Source organism: Rattus rattus, chromosome 5, assembly GCF_011064425.1.
Source record: "Rattus rattus isolate New Zealand chromosome 5, Rrattus_CSIRO_v1, whole genome shotgun sequence".
Classification (NCBI taxonomy): domain Eukaryota; kingdom Metazoa; phylum Chordata; class Mammalia; order Rodentia; family Muridae; genus Rattus; species Rattus rattus.
The window spans coordinates 48,059,959-48,080,457 of NC_046158.1; the positions used below are offsets into that span (position 1 = coordinate 48,059,959).

The window sequence follows — 20,499 nt, forward strand, 5'->3', positions numbered from 1 at the left end:
TTTCTATTTTTTTTTAGTTTAAAAAATTATTTGTATTTTATTTAATATGTAGGTGTGTTTTGCCTGCACATATGTCTATGTATCACTTGCATGCCTGCCCACAGAAGACAGAAGGCGGCATCGGAACCCCTAGTATTGGAATTACAGACTGTTATGAGCCACCATGTATATAAGCTAGGAATCAAACCCAGGCCCTCTGGAGAACAGCTGGTACCTTTAACCACTGAGCCATCTCCAGCCCTGTTCTGAACTCTTAAGTTATTTCAACCCCCAAATTAAAATATGCAAATTCTTTTGGTCCTCAACATTGGTCTAATAGAAAATAAATAATTAAAATGTGACGGAATAAAGGATGCTTGAGTACACCAAGTTTGTATTTTGGCAATCATGTAATCAGAAAAACACTCTCAAGATGCTGCCTTGTCTAAAACAGCATTGCCAGAGTCTGATGACAGAAGGGTCATGGGATGAAACAAGGTCAACTGCATGTTTAATAGAAAAGACAGGAACCCCGCCTGCTTAAGAAACTAGCTTGACAGACTAAAGTTTAAGTGTGATGGAAAATAGAGGGAGAAGCATAAAATTGGGCCACAAGAATGGTAGCATTAAAACTTGGGAAATATGTGAGACCACTGAAGAGTTTCATTAAAAAAAAATGTATTTATTTATTATATATAAGTACACTGTAGCTGTCTTCAGACACACCAGAAGAGGGCATCAGATCCCGTACAGATGGTTGTGAGCCACCATGTGGTTGCTGGGAATTGAACTCAGGACCTCTGGAAGAGCATTCAGTGCTCTTAACCTCTGAGCCATCTCTCCAGCCCCCATTGAAGAGTTTCTAAGGACAGTATGCAATCAGATGTACCTTCCAGAAAACCCACCAAACTAGGAAAATGACATCGTAAGTGCACACATTCCACACTCTCTACGCCTATGGGGATAATTCAACAGTACAATAAAGGATGTGTGACATAGCTCACTCCTTTCCCGTTCCTTAAAAGGGTAGCTGTGAGGTAGAGGCAATAGTTGCAATGGTTAATAAAGAAAAGTAGAGGCAGAGGGACACTGAGATATAAAAGTGACTCAGCTCACAACTGACAAGGAAATTGAATCTGAGCCTGTTCTTTTGGCCAAACCTATGGTAAAGAATGTCAATCCCAAGGAATTTGACAACCGACATGAACTGTTCTTCTCCCTATAGTATTACGTACATAGGAACGCTGAGCGACCGCTTTTGGTAAAACTAGCAGAGCTACTAAGTTCAACAAGAGCCATGAGCAAAACTCAACTGTACTTTTTATTCAACAGCAACGAACACCCAAAATGAGTGGAGGACAAGTCCATTAAAAGACAATAAACAAAACAAAACTCAGCACCTTTATTCTACTGTGAGAAAGAAAAACTCAGAAGTTAAATGAATGAAAGAGTTATACACCAAAAGCCACAAGCATCGTTGGAAGAAAGAAGACCTAAACAGATGTAAAGATATGTGTGCCGTAGACTCGACAACTTACTAAGGCTCCAATACGTACACCAACCTACACGTTTACCTGAGACTCCTACTAAGACGCCAATTGTTTTTTGTTTGTTTTTGTTTCTTTTAGAAGGTGACCCTCTGGTTTTAAAAGTCATACTGAAATAAAGAGACTCAGGATAGTGAAAATAATCTTAAACAAGAATTGAGTTGGCAAAAGCACACTTCCAGTTTTAAAATGTATCACTAACTACACTCAAGTGTGGTACTGTGTTGAGAACAAAGGTATAGATCAGCAGAGAACTCAGTGTAGAGAGGTAAACTCACACATTTAGGACTGGTGAGTAAACAGCTAGATAAGCACAGGTACACACGCTGTACTCATGTGCACATATGTGTGTGTGATGCAAGACCTGAATCTAAACCTCTTTCTGGGCTTACTTTATGACCAGGGAAAACATCTTAAAGAGAAGAATTATTTGTTTTGGCTTAAGGGTTCATCACATGACCCCATGCATTTGGTGATAGCCTCACAGAGGAAACATGAAGAGATAGCGGAAAGCAGAGAGGGAAAGGGGCAGAGGAACTGGTAACTCTGCTTTCAAAGGCTCGCCCTCTAGTATCTCATTCCTCCAGCTAAGTGAATCTCATCTCCTCAATCTCCTAAATAGCACCACCGTCTGGGACCAAGTGTTCAGCACCTGAGCCTATGAGGGATGTAATACATTCACCCCTCAACAATGTCTCGGGGAAAAAAGTCTACACTATGTGACATAATGTGCAAGTTTCTCAGATACAATACCCAAAGAATGGGAGAAACCTCTATAACTTTTTTTTTTCGGGCCTGGGGACCAAACCCAGGGCCTTGGGCTTGCTAGGCAAACGCTCTATCACTGAGCTAAATCCCCAACCGGGAGAAACCTCTATAAATCATTCATTGTACAAGGTCTATTACCCATCCATCATATATGAAAACCTTTGTAACTCAAGATTTAAAAGCAACCAGACTTAAAAACAGGCAAAGGATTTGACTAGATACTCCATCAAAGACATCAATGGTAAGTAGGTATATGGGGAAAAGTTCAGCATCACTAGTCAACAGGGAAATGTAAATCAGAACACTATTGGTATTGCTTTATATACCAACCAGAATTCTATACTAGAAGAGATAGTAACCAAATCCTGACAAGGATGGAGAAACTCTATTTCCTGTACACTGCTGAGAGGACAAAGAACACTTGGAAAACAATTTGGCAGTTTCTCAAAGTAAGAAACACAAAATTACCCCCAAGAAGGATAAAGGATGATTTAACACACACTAATCAGAAGATGTAATGCAGCATCATTACAGACTCAGGGATAGAAATCACAGCTGTCTCAACAGATGTGGAAAAAGTCTTTGGACAAAAACATCCTTTCAAGACCAACACTGAAGAAACTAGCAGCAAAGGGATCAAACCATAGCATTATAAAGGCTGATGGCCAAACATTATACTGAAGGAGAAAAGACGAAGAAAGAAGTCTTTCCTCTAAAATCAGTACCAAGTCGGGCTTCTACTACTTCACTCTCGTTCAGTATGGTACTTGAATTATTAGCCAGTCAGAAGACAGGAGCAAGAAACAAAGGGGCCATGATAGGAAAGGAATTCACTCTAATCATCACTTTTTAGAGATAATATATTTCCATTCTTAAAGGGACTCTTAAAGCCTCCAGAAAGCTCTTAGATTTGATAGACTTTGAGCAAAGTATTAGGATACATGTTCTACATACAAAAATCAGTAGCTTTCCTATATATCAACAAATACTGAAAAGGAAATTCATGATGGGATACCAGGATGTAAGATTTAAAACAGTGTGTGTGCGCATGCAGATTGAGAGATACATAAATTATAGACAGATACTTAACCAAGGAAATGAAAACCTTAAAACATTATAGAGACAAATTGGAGTCACGACAGGATAGAGCCAAGGACTAGTATAATATTGTAAAAAATGCTTTAATTACCAAACACAATCTATAGAGTCAGCATAGTCCTCCATCAAAAGCCAAGTACATTCTTCACAGAAACAGAAAAAGAAATGCTCAGCTCACGTAGAAATATTAATGACATCAAATAGCCAAAGAAACCCTGATTTGGGGGGGGGGAGGCTGGAGGTATCACAATATCTGATTTGGAATATATACCACAGATCTGTAACAGATAGATACAACATGCTACTAACACGCACAGATCAACACAACAGAAAATACAGAAACTCACATGGGGCCAGCTAAGTGATCTTCAACAAAAGTGCTAAAAATTCATGTTGGAGAGAAAAACAATCTATTCAAACTTGGTGGGAAACTAGGTCCTTCTCTCTCTGTTCAAAACTCAGTTCAAAATAGAGCAAAGAATTCCACGTAAGACCTCACACTTAGAAACTGCTACAGGTAAAGCAGGGCACACTTCCTTCCATATGTACAGGCACAGGCAAGGACCTTTTGGTGAAGAAATAATAGCAAGAATTGCCAAACACAACTGCATAAACACAGAGATCTTCTGCAGAGCAAATAAAAAGAAATCAGGTTTCTAAATACTAACTTTTACACAATATAAAAATCACAAAAAGTAATAGTTTGCCATTAAGTATGCATATAGGGCTCCTGCACAAGAGATACTCTGTTGTTTTAGTGTTTTGCATTGTGGGGTGGACGCATATATTATAATGGTCAGTGGACAATCTGTGAGACCTGGTTCTCTCCTTCCAACATGAGTCCTGGGGCTTAAACTCTGATCGTCAAGCCATCTCAACAGCCCTACCAAGTATGTTCTAGACCACTTAACACAAAGTAAGGACTTGAAATGAGATTCAAATTTTACTTACTTTCGCTCCAACACTGCAACTCCCAGTACTCCCGGTGCTCCCAGTAGCAACTCCAGTAAATCTCGCTTCCAATAATTCTTGCCTTCTTGGATCCAGACTGTGAAGTTCATCCATTGCACCTATTAAGAGGAAAAAAAAAAAACCAAACAAACACATACACATGTGTATATGCATACATACACATATGTATATTACATATAGTGAGACTATAATACAAAATTTACAAATGAACACTCTAAACAGACCAAGAAACTACAACTTTTTTAAAATATGCACCCCATTTAACAAAACTTATAGTAGATTTATACTTTTGACCATAGCCCAAAGTACACTCATTTCAGTATGCGTACCCATAAGCAAGACAGCACAGTAACACGTACACATAACTAAAAGATGTTCCACAAAACACTTGGCTACTACAGAACTAACAGAGTCCTACAAGTCAAGTGTTGTTGCACATACCTACAAACCTAACACTAAGGAGGCTACGGCAGGAAAATCCCAAGTTCAAGGCTAGCCCAGGCTACACAAAGAGCTCTCCACAGGTTACTTACATGTAGAGGGATTTTAATCCAGCAACATGGCTGTTCTGGCAAGGGATCACATGCAAAGACCTTCTAGGTCTATGTGATCTAGCTGGAATACAGACATGTCCTTAGCACACACCTTTAATCCCTCTGGCTGAAATAGACACGCCCTTAGTACACCTTTATTCCCAAACAATGAAGGTAAGTCAGTTTGTAGAAGGAAGCAGCATGTTTGAGAGTGACTTCTAATTGAGGGGCAGACAAAGTGACAAATCAGAGAAAGATCTGACAGAATGAGTCAGAGATAGGATATGCCCAACTCTCATAAGAACAGCACAGGAAAAGAGGCGGCTTAAGAGAGCAGCAGGAAAGAGATTGGGGAAGGGGGAAATTTTACCACACACATTTACAGGGGCAGGTTGTAGGTAAAGACAGGACGAGCCAGAGAATGAGATTAGAACAGACTGCATCAAATTAGAGACCAAGCAGAGTAATTCAGTCAGACACAGAGACAAGCCAGTTTGAATCAATCATCATGGAGAAGAGTTTGGGCCAAAACAGCTGAGTTGAGCCAGCCAGAGCTCAGAAAGAGTGGACTTACTCAGGACTAAGCCTCCAAGACAATTACATCTGGAGAATATTACAGTTACATGCCTCATCTCAAAAACATAAGAAAAAAGAAGAGTCCTATGCAATGTCAACTCTGATCTAATGCAATAAGAGGTGGGAAGAACACATTAATTGTAAGTCTAAGTGAACTATAAGGGAACACCTCCTAGCATACATGCGGGTTTAGGGTCAATCCTCAGTGCCTTGAAAAAAGGGAGAAATTTATATTATATATTTTACAATAAAACATTTTAATTTTTAAAAATTAATGAATTGAACTTCATCAAAAATTTAAAGAATAGTGCAAAAGACATTTCAAATGAAAAGAGAAGCAAAAGACTAGGAGAAAATGTTTCTAAAGCAATCTGAGTTTCCATACCTCTCTTTTGGTCTAACAACTGGTGTCATTAACGCAACAGGCACCAGGAAGATAAAGACAACAGGTCCTGTTTTGTCCAGGACCAGACAGCAATAACAAGGTGCTTTATTTCCTGCAGATCTTGCATATGTAGTTTCTTCTAGGATGTAAACTTTCCCATATATATATCTGAAGGGGGAGCATTAAACTAAAAAATGTCTCTCATTTTAACATTTCTAACACTTTCAAAGACTTTTAAAAGAAGGAATACACGTGAATGTAGGTTGATGTCATTATGCAGGTGAGGGCAGGTACAGGATAGAACAAGGCCTGTCACTGGATGAGAAGGAAGGATGGGTGGGAGAAAAGGTTTAGAGAGGCAGAGGAGGCCGGAGCAAGGAGGGAGCTGGGAGAACAAGGCAGTAGATGTTAAGATTCCTCTCTGCACATATTACAGGTTGTTATTATGATTATTCTTTTTTTTCTTTAATTAACTTGAGTATTTCTTATTTACATTTCGAGTGTTATTCCCTTTCCTGGTTTCCGGGCCAACATCCCCCTAACCCCTCCCTCTCCCCTTCTTTATGGGTGTTCCCCTTCCCATCCTCCCCCCATTGCCGCCCTCCCCCCAACAATCACATTCACTGGGGGTTCAGTCTTAGCAGGACCCAGGCTTCCCCTTACACTGGTGCTCTTACTAGGATATTCAATGCTATCTATGAGGTCAGAGTCCAGGGTCAGTCCATGTATAGTCTTTAGGTAGTGGCTTAGTCCCTGGAAGCTCTGGTTGCTTGGCATTGTTCATATGGGGTCTCGAGCCCATTCAAGCTCTTCCAGTTCTTTCTCTGATTCCTTCAACTGGGGTCCTGTCTCAGTTCAGTGGTTTGCTGCTGGCATTCGCCTCTGTATTTGTTGTATTCTTGCTGTGTCTCTCAGGAGAGATCTACATGCAGTTCCTGTCTGCCTGCACTTCTTTGCTTCATCCATCTTGTCTAATTGGGTGGCTGTATATGTATGGGCCACATGTGGGGCAGGCTCTGAATGGGTGTTCCTTCTGTCTGTTTTAATCTTTGCCTCTCTATTCCCTGCCAAGGGTATTCTTGTTCCCCTTTTAAAGAAGGAGCGAAGCATTCACATTTTGATCATCCGTCTTGAGTTTCATGTGTTCTATGCATCTAGGGTAATTCAAGCATTTGGGCTAATAAACTACTTATCAATGAGTGCATACCATGTGTGTTTTTCTGTGATTGGGTTACCTCACTCAGGATGATATTTTCCAGTTCCAACCATTTGCCTATGAATTTCATAATATTATGATTATTCTTAAGGGGTGGATATGTACAGGATTTTGTGTTGTCTAGATGGGCAAATTAAATCTTATCAATTGGATCTGAGGATATTGTGTGGATGTATTGTGGATTGAGAATCTATGTTGGGGTATTGTTTGTTAAGTCTTGATTTTACCAAGTAGTTGTGAGTTTGTACTTTAACTACCAGGGGGCGGTGTGCTGGGAGTGTGGGCAGAGTTCGTGGCAGGGAGCCACAGTAGGCCAATCACTGCTGGACTTGTAGAACCATTATTTGACCCAGTAGCTGGAACCAGAGAGTTGGCAGCTAGCAGAGAGCTCCAGTTCCAATGGCCCGTTAGAACCAGCTTTTTTTTTTTTTTTTTTTTTCTTAAATTTTTTTACCGCAACATGTGAGTGTCCCTAGCCCAGATCCAGGCACAGAACAGGTGATTTAAGAATACACTGGCAGTGCCTAAAAAAAAAAAATCTACCTATAGCCCTAGAGATCTGTTAGCTAACTCAAAACCTTATCAGCTAAGAGCATTCAATCCGTACAAACTTTCAGGCCCCTCTGCAACGCAGACCAGCCCTGCATTTTCATAAGGCCCTGCAAGCACTCTGTGTCTGAGAAACTATGCTGTCAAAAATTTGCCAACCTTTTTTTTTTTTTTTAAAGAAAGAGAGATCCTAAGTATTTCAATTTCTATAGGCCAGCAGGCAAAATCTTGTATACATTTACATAAGAAGAGAAAAGGTTTCCACAAACTTCATGGACAAAACTCAAATATGGCCACTGAGAAAGATGTCTTAAAGTACAAGTTGCTGTTAAAGGAATGGATTCTTTGGGAAACAGATTATTTCAACCATCACTTACTAGGGTTTCCTATTTCTAAAATCTCTTGTGTACACTCTCATAAATACATATCTGAAACCACTCTCTGTGTTTTAAACTTTTAATGTAAAAATTACTTTATAATGTTGTAATGAACTCATAAATAAAAATATGATCCAGCTAGATTAGTCCACTCAAACACCCATCCAGTCCCTATCTACACCAGCAATAAGTTTCTATAGTTAGAATGGCCATTCTGAGGCCCAAGAACTTCATTTAAAGTTTTACATTTTCATTATTAATTACATTCTTGGATTTGTTTTTACTTTATGTGTGCACTGAGCATATGCATGTGTACCACATGTATGCAGGTGACTGTGGAGGCCAGAAGAGGGTCTCATATCTCCAGGAAGTAGAGTTACAGATGTATGTGAGTTATCATGTAGGTTCTGGGAACTGAACCCAGGTCCTCTGCAAGAACAGCCGGTGTTCCTGACCCTGATATACTTTCACTGACATACACACAGATAATTATTGATACCAAACCCATCATGTGATTTTAGTTGAAGACATTCATTACTTGGAAAACAGGTGTTAGCATTCTACTGGGTGGCTCTTTAGAAGGTTTGCTTTGCAATGTGTCACTAGAGTACAGAATCAATCAAAAGATCATTAGAATCTCTTCAGCTGTATAACTAAGGAGTTCTGAAACGTGGGTGTTTCCTTTGAGCTCGCTACACTATCTGAAACTGCAGGTGGAGTTAAGAACTGCACCCATGCATGTGTGCCGAGCGGAGCACCCACCTTCCTGATAGCACTCGGGTGCACACAAGGGGGCAACAGCACTACATGTGCATTTTTTTTTTCTTTTTTCTTTTTTTCGGAGCTGTGGATCGAACCCAGGGCCTTGCGCTTGCTAGGCAAGCGCTCTACCACTGAGCTAAATCCCCAACCCCTTCTTTTTTCTTTTAATTTATTTTATTTTTGGAGTTGTTTTGTTTTGTTTTGAGACAGGGTTTCTCTATGTAGCCTTATCTGTCCTAGACCAGGCTGGCCTCAAACTCAGAGATCCACCAGCCTCTGCCTCTTGAGTGCTAGAATTAAAAGATGTGCCATCATGCCTGGCATGTGCTCACTCTTTTATCTTCTAGCTTTATATTATATTCTTTAAAAAAAAAAAAAAAAAACTGTGAATCTGAAGAAAAAACAAATTTCAAAAGTAAATAGTATTTGGTAATAGTAACTGATAATAGTTGGCCCTCTTTGATCATAAAATTTCAATCTTGGCCTTTAAACAACTGTAAAAGCAAACAAAATATTTTACCAACACTAAGCCAGTCAGGATACTCAGCTTTTGTTACTAACAATTATCTGTGGGAGCAATGACATCTGAACTCCATGAGAGTGGATGGCATTCACAAGAACGCCTCACATATTCTCTGCAAATGACTTGCTGATGAATAACACATTAACAACCATAGGCTTTGAACAGCTGACTTTTTAAAAATCAGTTTTGAGAATCTGTACAACTTTTATGTGTTCCACACATATTTATCACTACCCATTGTGTCACAGCTTAATGAGTTCCACTTCCATTTGTACTTAGGTGTTCCCACAAAACTTTGAAAATGCTTGTAAGTGTTCCGCAAATAATAGTCACAAGATTAATTTTTCTGCCACTTTAAACGTGTCTGAGTTTTCCAATAAATAACAAATGAGTAGCACCAATAACATCTGTCAATTTCTCTAGGGCCAGAAGAACCGCCATAAACCGTGAGCACAGTTTTTAATTGACTATCAGAGCTACCACAGATGTCTTAAGTATTAAAGTCAATTCTTGCCAAAAAGCTAGGAGTTTTAAACAAGTCTCTGGACATAACTTTTTTGAGTTCTATGATTCAACAATTTAATTAACTCAACATCAGTAAATGACTCTGCTTAGGTAGCAAATGAGACCACTGGAAACTTGTTTTGATAGTAACTGCATTTTTTTCATTTAGGGAAAAATTATGCCATTATAAATTCCTAATTATAATCCCAAAAGTTAGATATGCTGCAGTATGCTTACTCTGGTAATATCAATACCAATACTTCTATCCCAATAATAAAAACAATCTTGCTTGCTTGTTTGTTTGTTATTTAATTCAACAAAGTAATCCAAATTCCATTCCAGGGCCGAGGGTGTAGTTCCATCATAAAGTGCACACTTGGCATGTACAATACTTGGATTTCAGCTCCAGCATGTATATGCACATACATCACTCAAAGTCTATTTTCTCTTGTTTTGATGGACATGAACTAGTAATAATAAAACAAGTAACGAGAGCCATGACACTCAACATACTGCCACATGATACCTGTACCACTAAACGCTACACTCTGAGAGCAGTATAAAGTGATAAAAATTACACTGCACGGTCTCTGTCACAACCACTCAGCTCTGTCACTCAATGCAGAAAGAAAGAGTCATGAATTTTGGCAAGATTAACAATATTGGTGGACACTGAAGTTTCAATATTATTGTCTTCCTTTGATCTTTTAAAACGTATTTAAAATACAAAAGTACATAGTTATACTATCATCTGAGAGCACATTTTAAAGATTTTAATCTAATCTAAGTTCCCAATTAACCCTCAAGTATTCAGTACTCAACTACAAGGGATGAACCTTTCTAAGAAAAAGTAACAGCACTACAATTCATTAAGTTATTGGACAGTGTTTGTATTTTGTAAAAGATTATAGAACATACTAAAAACATTATACATGCTTCAGAAATATCCTACAACAGTACCTGACAGTAATCCTAGAATTCTAGAGGTCAAGGCAAGAGAATCCCAAATCCAAGGCCAGCCTGAGCTACACAATAAATTCAAGGCTATGCTGAGCTATCTGGCAAGACCCTGTCTCAAAAAGTCACCATCAACAAAAAAGAACATCCTCTAACTACACTACCCTATATTCCATTATTTTTACTTGCCTAATCATCAGATTTATAGTTGTAAACTCCAAATTTCAAATAAATAGGAGCTGGGACTACCCAAATTAGAGATCAACGGCATTCTTTATGATCAAAACCTTAGAGAACAAGAATGAAGCACACGACTTGAACCCATTAGAGCTCTGTGCTGTGTCCCACTCTACTCCTCTGCCTGTCTTTCATCAATGACCAACAACTGTCATAAAGCATGACTTCCCAGAAGAGCATAAAAAGTGTGCTACTTATGATCAATAAAAGGTGATCATAAAAGGTGTGCTCCTTATGATCAATAAAAGGTGATGATAAAAGGTGAGCTCCTTACGATCAGTCAGCAGTGCTCACAACTGTGCCACCTTTGTCTTAAGACATTTAATTGTATAATCTTTAGTTGCCTAAGTCTTCATCTTTGACAGTCAAAATAAAAATATTTAGAAGGCATGTTTTTAAAATTTCCTGTTACCAAAGAGCCAAGAAATTAAGTCCGTCCATTAAAAACTCTCTAATAGATTCTACTGCTGCGGAGACATCACCATAAAATTTTTAAAAACTTGAAACTTCCCAAAAGTCCAAAAACTAAATTCATTCAAGATTGTTACCTTTCTGTGTTACAGGGACCTGATATGATGGCTTATACATAACAGTTTAAGATTTTCTTTTGTTAATATTTTTCATATAATGCCTAATAAGCTGAGGACATTTTAGTTAAAAAAGAAAAGAAAGATAAACCTAAGAAACCAGTTTAATAAAGTAAGATATTCAATTTAAATAAGTCATCTTTTTTTACTTGTCTTAATGCACTTCAAAGTACAGGGGACAAGAATGAAGAAAACAACAAAGTGTTTTCCTAACACTTTAGGGTTAATTCTGACTAGTGTCTTAAAACATCCATTCTCCAGGGTCTCGCCAGAGAAGTGTGGTTTTCATCTGTCCAAAAATAAATACATACATTAAAAAAAAAAAACAAAAACCTTCACTTTCCAACAAGCAACAGATCATTACAGAAAAATGTAACCAATCAAAATGCCCAAGTATGGAGCCCAGTCCACATCTACAACACAACTCCCTCACCTAAGATTCAGGCAACACTGAAGAAGGGCTAGAAAGATTATTATAGAGGCAGAAAATCAGAGGGTTTGCTATGAGACTAGAAATGTCTCCTAGAAATGTCAGAAGCTATACCCATGATACAGTACAAACATGGCAGCCTAGACATGAAGTGAGCAAAGAAAACATGAATAGACACGCTGACATGGAAGAGGAAAATCTCGCAAGACTTCAACCCTAGATGAAGAACTACAGGCAAAGAAGGGAATGCTGAGAACAGGAGAAATAGACTGCTCAGACAAGTGCATGCCACCTGGGGACTCGATAAAAATGGTCAGTCCTAAAACCACACATAAGTAGCATTACAGAGTGAACAGGTTGTATTAATACACACACACACACACACACACACACACACACACAGAGAGAGAGAGAGAGAGAGAGAGAGAGAGAGAGAGAGAGAGAGAGAGAGAGAGAGAAAAGGAAGTTGTAGAATCTTCCTCTGTGGTTAAGGAAAGCCGCCGAAGCTGGGCAGTGTGTATGTAGCATGGCAATGCCTCCATCAAGGCCCCATCAAAAACTGAAAGAAGCCCAGAAAGGCCACTGCATGAAGCTGTAAAAGTGAAACTTGAGTTGTGCTCACGACCCCAAGATAATGAGGTGCCAGAGGCATGGCGTATCTATTAAGGAGGGTACATCCAGGGAGTAGAGCCAGTCAATAGAGAAACAATGTATGCAGCAAAGCTAGAAGGCCATAGCCATCTAAGCCCTCTGACATTAGACATAGAGCCAGAGAATTTGAAGTTTTCTCTACTGGGTTTCAATCTTGCTTTGGTCCAGTATTTCCTCACTATGCCCCAATTCCTCAATTTGGAAATGGTAATACATATCCAGTGCATATACACACAACTAAAGGAAAAAAAGGCCATGAATTTGAAAAAGGGATAAAAGGGAGGTTTAAGAGGGAGGAAAGGGAAGGAAAAATTATCTAATTATAGTTTCAAAAATATTTAAAAATATCCACTTTCACATAATCCATTTTCATAGACAATGTTTTACCTAACTTAGTCTGTCGTTAAATCTGAAATTTGATTCCCTATTTTAAAATAAAATAGTCTCGTTTTATGGCAGTTAAACCACAACATGCTAAATGAGCACCACAAAAATCAATCAAAGTCATTTTCTAACAGCTTTCTCTCACTTGAGTCTAATAAAAACAAACCCTGATTAGCAACAAAGCTAAGGCCCCCACAGCTCTCCAGACCCAAAAACTGCCCACAGAGAGCTGGTCTGCAAGGAGTGCTCTCACTCCTAAGCCCCAAAGTGGGATCCCACTTTCTCTCCACTGAATGTCCAAAGAGGGACCCGTGAGGAGAGCACAGGGCACAGGTATCACGGAGCAGTCTGGGACAGAATCCTTCCTGTCTCCATCTACGCCCACAGCTAAGGTATCTCACAGGTCTCTGGACCCAAAACCTGCCTGGAGAGAGCTGGTCTTCCAGGAGCCCTCTCACTCCTAAGATCACAAACTCACAAGCCCACAGGAGGGACAAGCTTCAGTCAAAGACATTAAGACCAATTAACACCAGAGATAACCAGATAATGAGAGGCAAGCACAAGAACCTAAGCAACAGAAACCAAGGCTACTTGGCATCATCAGAACCCAGTTCTCCCACCACAGCAGGTCCTGGATATCCCAACACACTGAAAAAGTAAGATTTGGATTTAAAATGACATCTCATGATAATGACAGAGGACTTTAAGAAGGACATAAACAACTCCCTTGAAGAAATACAGGAGAACACGGGTAAAGAAGTAGAAACCCTTAAAGAGGAAACACAAAAATCCCTTAAAGAATTATAGGAAAACACAACTAAACAGGTGAAGGAACTGAACAAAACCATCCAAGACCTAAAAATGGAAATAGAAACAATAAAGAAAGCACGAAGGGAGACAACCCTGGAGATAGAAAACCTAGGAAAGAGATCAGGACTCATAGATGCAAGCATCACCAACAGAATACAAAAGATTGAAGAGAGAATCACAGGGGCAGAAGATACCATAGACACAATAGTCAAAGAAAACACAAAAAGCAAAAAGCACTAACCCAAAACATTCAGGAAATCCAGGACACAATGAAAAGACCAAACCATAGGTATAGAAGACAGCAAAGATTCTCAACTTAAAGAGCCAGTAAATATCTTCAAGAAAATTATAGAAGAAAACTTTCCAAAGCTAAAGAAAGAGATGCCCATGAACATACAAGAAGCCTACAGAACTCCAAATAGATTGGACCAAAAAGAAATTCCTCCCGTCACATAATAGTCAAAACACCAAATGCACAAAACAAAGAATATTAAAAGCAGTAAGGAAAAAAGGTCAAGTAACATATAAAGGCAAACCTATCAGAATTACACCAGACTTCTCAGCAGAGACTATGAAAGGAGAAGATCCTGGGCAGATGTCATACAGACCCTAAGAGAACACAAATGCCAGCCCAGGCTACTACATCCAGCAAAACTCTCAATTAACATAGATGGAGGAACCAAGATATTCCATGACAAAATCAAATTTACACAATATCTTTCCACAAATCTAGTCCTACAAAGGATAATAACTCCCAACACAAGGAGGGAAAAGTACACCCTGGAAAAAGCAAGAAAGTAATCTTCTTGCAACAAACCCAAAAGAAGATAGTCACACAAACATAAATCCATCTCCAACAACAAAAATAGCAGGAAGCAACAATCACTATTCCTTAACATCTCTTAACATCAATGAAAGTGATTCCCCAATAAACAGACATGGACTAAACGACTGGATACAAAAAGAAGATCCAGCATTTTGCTGCATACAGGAAACACACCTGTGACAAGTACAGACACTACCTCAGAGTAAAAGGCTGGAAAATAATTTTCCAAGCAAATGATCCCAAGAAACAAGCTGGAGTAGCCACTCTAATATCGAATAAAACTGACTTTCAACCAAAAGTCATCAAAAAAGATAAAGAAGGACACTTCATACTCAAAGGAAAATTCTACAAAGATGAACTCTCAATTCTGGACATCAATGCTCCAAATGCAAGGACAACCACATTCATAAAAGAAACGGTACTAAAGCTCAAGGCACACATTGCACCTCACACAATAATAGTGGGAGACTTCACTTCAAAACCCCACTCTCATCAATGGACAGATCATGGAAACAGACACAAAGAAACTAACAGAAGTTATGAAGCAAATGGACTTAACAGATATCTAAAGAACATTTCATCCTAAAACAAAAGAATATGCCTTCTACATAGTATCTCATGGTACCTTCTCCAAAATTGACCACATATAATTGGTCACAAAACAGGCCTCAACAGACACAAGAAGATTGAAATAATCCCATACATCCTATCAGATCACCATGAACTAAGGCTGATCTTCAACAACAACAACAATAATAACACACAACAAAACCGACAGAAAGCCTACACATACACATGAAAGCTGAACAACACTCTACTCGATGACAACTTGGTCAAGGAAGAAATAAAAAAAAATTAAAGACTTTTTAGAATTTAATGAAAATGAAGGCACAACAGACCCAAACACAATGAAAGCATTATTAAGAGAAAAAAATCATAGCTCTGAATGCCTCCAAAAAGAAACTGGAGAGAGCATACACTAGCAGCCTGACAACACACCTAAAAACACTAGAACAAAACGAAGAAATACACCCAAGAGGAGTAGACTGCAGGAAATAAACTCAGAGCTAAAAATCAACCAAGTAGAAGCAAAAAGAACTATACAAAGAATCAACAAAACCAGGAGCTGGTTCTTTGAGAAAAATCAATATAGATAAACCCTTAGCCAGACTAACCAGGGGGCAAAGAAACAGTTTCCAAATTAACAAAATCAGAAATGAAAAGGGAGACAAAACAACAGAAACTGAGAAAATTTTAAAAATTATCAGATCTTACAACGAAAGCCTATACTCAACAAAACTGGATGAAATGAACAATTTTCTAGACAGACACCAGGTACCAAAGTTAAATCAGGATCAGATAAACCATCTAAACAGTCCTAAAACCCCTAAAGTCTTTAAAAGTCTCCCAACCAAAGAAAAGCCCAGGACCAGATTGGTTTAGTGCAGAATTCTATCAGACCTTCAAAGAAGATCTCATACTAATGCTCTTCAAACTATTCCACAAAATAGAAACAGAAGGAACATTACCCAATTCATTCTTTGAAGCCACAATTATGCTTATACCTAAACCACACAAAGACCCAACATAGAAAGAGAACTTCAAATCAATTTCCCTTATAAATATTGACACAGAAATACTCAATAAAATTCTCACAAACCAAATCCAAGAACACATCAAAACGATCATCCATCATGATTACATGGGCTTCTTCCCAGGGATGCAGGGATGGTTCAATATACAGAAATTAATCAACATAATCTACAATATAAAACACTCAGAGGAAAAAAAAAACATGATCATCTCATTAGATGCTGAGAAAGCATCTGACAAAATTCAACACTCCTTCATTGTAAAAGTCTTGGAAAGATCAGGAATTCAAGGCCCATACCTACACATAGTAAAAGCAATATACAGCAAACCAATAGCCAACATCAAACTCAATGGAGAGAAACTTGAAGCAATCCCACTAAAATCAGGAACTCGACAAGGCTGCCCACTCTCTCCCTACCTATTCAATATAGTACTTGAAGTCCTAGCCAAAGCAATTAGGGACAAAGAGTGGAGCACTGACTGAAGGAAAGAAAGGCCATCCAGAGACTGCCCCACATAGGGATCCATCCCATATGCAGCCACCCAACTGGGTCACTATTGCTGATGCTAAGAAGTGCTTGTTGACAGGAGCCTGATATGGATGTCTCCTGAGATGCTCTGCCAGAGCCTTACTGACACAGATGAGGATGCTTGTAGCTAACCATCGGACTGAGCACAGGGAACCCAATGGAGGAGTTAGAGAAAAGACTGAAGGAGCTGAAGAGGTTTGCAATCCCATAGTAAGAACAACAATATCAACCAACCAGACGACCCCTTCTCTCCAGAGCTCTCAGAGCTCCCAGGGACTAAACCACTAGCCAAGGAGTACACACAGAGGGACCCAAGGTTCCGGCCAGCCACATTTGTAGCAGAGGATGGCATTGGCATCGATAGGAGAAGCCCTTGGTCTTATGAAGGCTCATTTTCCCAGTGTAGGGGAATGCCAAGGTGTTGAGGTGGGAGTGAGTGGGTGGGAGTGGGAGCATCTTCATAGAAGCAGGGGGAGGGGGGAGAGGGGATGGAAGGGGAAAGGGGGATAACATTTGAAATATAAATACATAAAATATCCAATAAAAAAAGTGAAAAAAAGAAAAAACCATACCCTAAACTTTCTAATAGTTTTAGTTAGGACTCTCTTTTTAAGTGTTTGGTATATCTAGTTTTTACCCAAAAGGAAAAAGGTCTCAATTTTATCATGAATGAAACCTTTCCCACTGATTTGAAATACCTCTCTAGTCACCTATCACATTTCACACAAGCAAAGTCTGGATACTTAATTCTGTTCTAAGTAAACTATCTCTGAGATATATGTACACCTAACCCCTACCTACATCTACACACAGACACACAGACACAGAGACAGACAGACAGACAGACACACACACACACAAAGAGAGAGAGAGAGAGAGAGAGAGAGAGAGAGAGATTGCACACACTTACATAAGCATATACAATAACAAAGTATTTTGTCCAAATGATTAGAGTTATAACAGGCACAGTATCTAATGTATATGTTCAACCATATAAACCTGTAGTGAGAAGACAGTCTACTCTAGACTCACTCCAAGTCTAATGCTGTATTGTTTTAAAGACTATTCTTGTAGTCCTCACAGGGAAGAATTAAGATATACTGAGACAAAACTGCACAGATTGAATCAACATCGATACATTGGATTTCTGCTTCTCTAAAAATTTTAAAAACTTTTAAAAACTAATTTTAAAAAATGTCTGATGAAGTGAAAATTTCTGGTTTCTTTTGGAATCTTAGTTGTGTCACATGATGTTTTTCTGGAAGCTGTCTTGTAAGAGAATGTTTTGCTGAAGCAGACACTCAAGAGAACATGTGATGTTTTGCTACAGCAGACACTTTTAGAGGGTCCATGATGTTTGCAGAGAGTAAATAGAACCCCACAGACAATGAGAGGACGCTCTTGCATTATTACTACACACTTTGCTTGTCTCACTTCTTCGATGGTCTTCACTTTGTAGAGAACTTGCCAGAGAACTTCTTGTGGTATTCAGTTGATTCCACTGACTCGTGCTGATTTGGCAAGGCCTTGTGGTTTCTGCTGGATCCAGCCATGGCTACTGATTGATGTCTGGTATTTCCATTGGTCTGAACTGATGGTATCCTGATAATGAAGAATTTAGTCACCCTAAAGAACTACTTCTAAACAGGCCTACATCCCTCTTTTCCTATTAACCTTCTTTTTTTCCCAAGCTCTAGTCAATGGGTTAGAAGAGAAGTTGAAGCATTCAAGAACCCTAAATGAAGTAGGTTTAGTCTGATAACTAATCTTCCATTAAAAACAAACAAACAAACAAACAAACAAACAAACAAACAAGCTGGGTTAGAGGAGATGGTTCAGCATTTGCAACACAAGTCTGAAGACCTGAATCTGGATTGACAGAAATCTATAAGCCAGCCAGCCTCGAATATGCAACAGAAACAACAGTAGACCCTGTGTCAAAGAAGAACAAAGGTCAGAGCCTATACTGGCAGCTGCTCCTCTGACCTACAGGCATGTCATGGTACACACTATACACACACTCTAACTGTGCGGACTTGGTCAAGTCCTTCTCACCCCTATTCAGCATCCTTATACATAAAATAGAAAATGATACAAAATTTATACATCTGTTACAGTAAAATAAGCTTATTTTTTGCATGTTGTACTAAACCTGCCACTTAGGGTTCATCATTTCAATAAAATGCACTTATTCACATGCTAACATATAAGTGTACACCAGCACATATAATATACACCTCATGATTTACACTCTTTCCAACTTTCTCCCTGGGGTCTGAAATTCCTAGTGGGTAGAACTGATTTTAATGCTTAATTTCTCTAATGTCGTGTAAGATAATTAACCAAGATCTTTTTTCTCTAGCCTTGGGCTTACAATTTTAATTTTCCCCCTCATGCAGTCATACATGAATATACAGATACATACTTTATACTAGATCTTATTTCTATATTAACATATAGTCCATTTTAAAAAATAAAAATTATGAGAACACTTCTAGAGCGATCTGTATGTATTACAGAAAGAGTGGAGAAAAGGAAGTCAGTGTACAATGAAGGGCTGGGAGAAAGAATATTCCCCAGTAAAGTGTCAGCACTGATCCAAACTGAACACACTCCTCCAAGTTCTCTGCTCCTGTCTTTTCTGCTTTTTGTGCATTCCTTACTCTTGAAATAACAGCTACTTTTTTAGAACAATACAAAAATATAAAAGCCCTCTCTGAACTCCCCCTTCTCGATCCTACTCCTCAGAGGTATAGGATACCTATATAATCATTTAAAAATATTTCTTCTTTCAATTGTCAATTCACTGACAAGATTTATTTTATAATGTTAATCGTTTGCCATGAGCAAAGAGTATGTATTTTTATTTTAAAAAGAGGCAATTTCATTTTGTTCTCTTTGGACCTTAATAAAGACACAAAATGCAAGCCAGGCATGATGGACACGCCTTTAATTCCAGCACTAAGAGGCAGGCAGGAGATCTCTGAGAGTGAGGGTCCTACCTGGTCTACAAAAAGAGAGTTCCAGGTGGTTATACAGAGAAACCCTGTCTTGAACAAACAAACAAAAAACAACAACAACACACACACAAATTGCTGACAATAATGAAAAATGCAAAAGTGCACAGTAATTAAATTTAAACCCCACCTGTAGCCCTAACACCCAATGAAAACCAAAGTGAACATTCTGTTTATTTTTCTCTCAGATACTTTTCCCCCCTTCCTTTTCTAATAAAGATTATGTATCTTAGTAGCTGTAAAAGTAACTTTTATTTACCTGAAGTAATTGTCTCTGATCATCAGCTAACACAGGCCTAGTCCTGGAAGCTTCCAGCCTCTGCACAAATCTATCTAGGCCTAGGATGTTTTCAGCCTGAGAGTTGCTGCTGAATAAGCTCACCCCTTCCTAGTTCTTTTGAACTCTGGCTGGCTGGTTCAACTCAGCTGTTCTGCCTCAAACTCCTTTCCCAGCTGACTGATTCGATCTGGCTTCTCTCTTTTTTTTTTTTGGTTCTTTTTTTTTTTTTTTTTTTTCGAGCTGGGGACCCGAACCCAGGCCTGCGCTTCCCCTAGGCAAGCGCTACAACATTGGGAGGCTAAATCCCCCAACCCCTAGCTTCTCTCTTGATCTCTCCTGAACTGCTCTTGACCTCATACTGCTTGACAATCTGTTCTAATTTTTCGGTTCATTTTTCAATTTCTTTCA

At 38.8% G+C, this 20,499-nt stretch overlaps 1 protein-coding gene across 3 annotated transcripts in view; it reads right to left on the reverse strand.

Moving 5' to 3' along the window:
- Tlk1 (tousled like kinase 1) overlaps positions 1-20,499 on the reverse strand; it is a 120,013-nt gene that overhangs the window by 67,578 nt on the left and 31,936 nt on the right. For 2 of the 3 annotated variants that reach the window (XM_032903467.1, XM_032903465.1), the window contains exon 2: positions 4,344-4,462. In XM_032903467.1, the coding sequence (XP_032759358.1) occupies positions 4,344-4,457 (114 nt within the window). In that variant the 5' untranslated portion in view covers positions 4,458-4,462. Of the gene's footprint in view, positions 1-4,343; positions 4,463-18,214; positions 18,428-20,499 lie in introns of those variants that run through there. The other variant, XM_032903468.1, reaches the window with a different exon arrangement.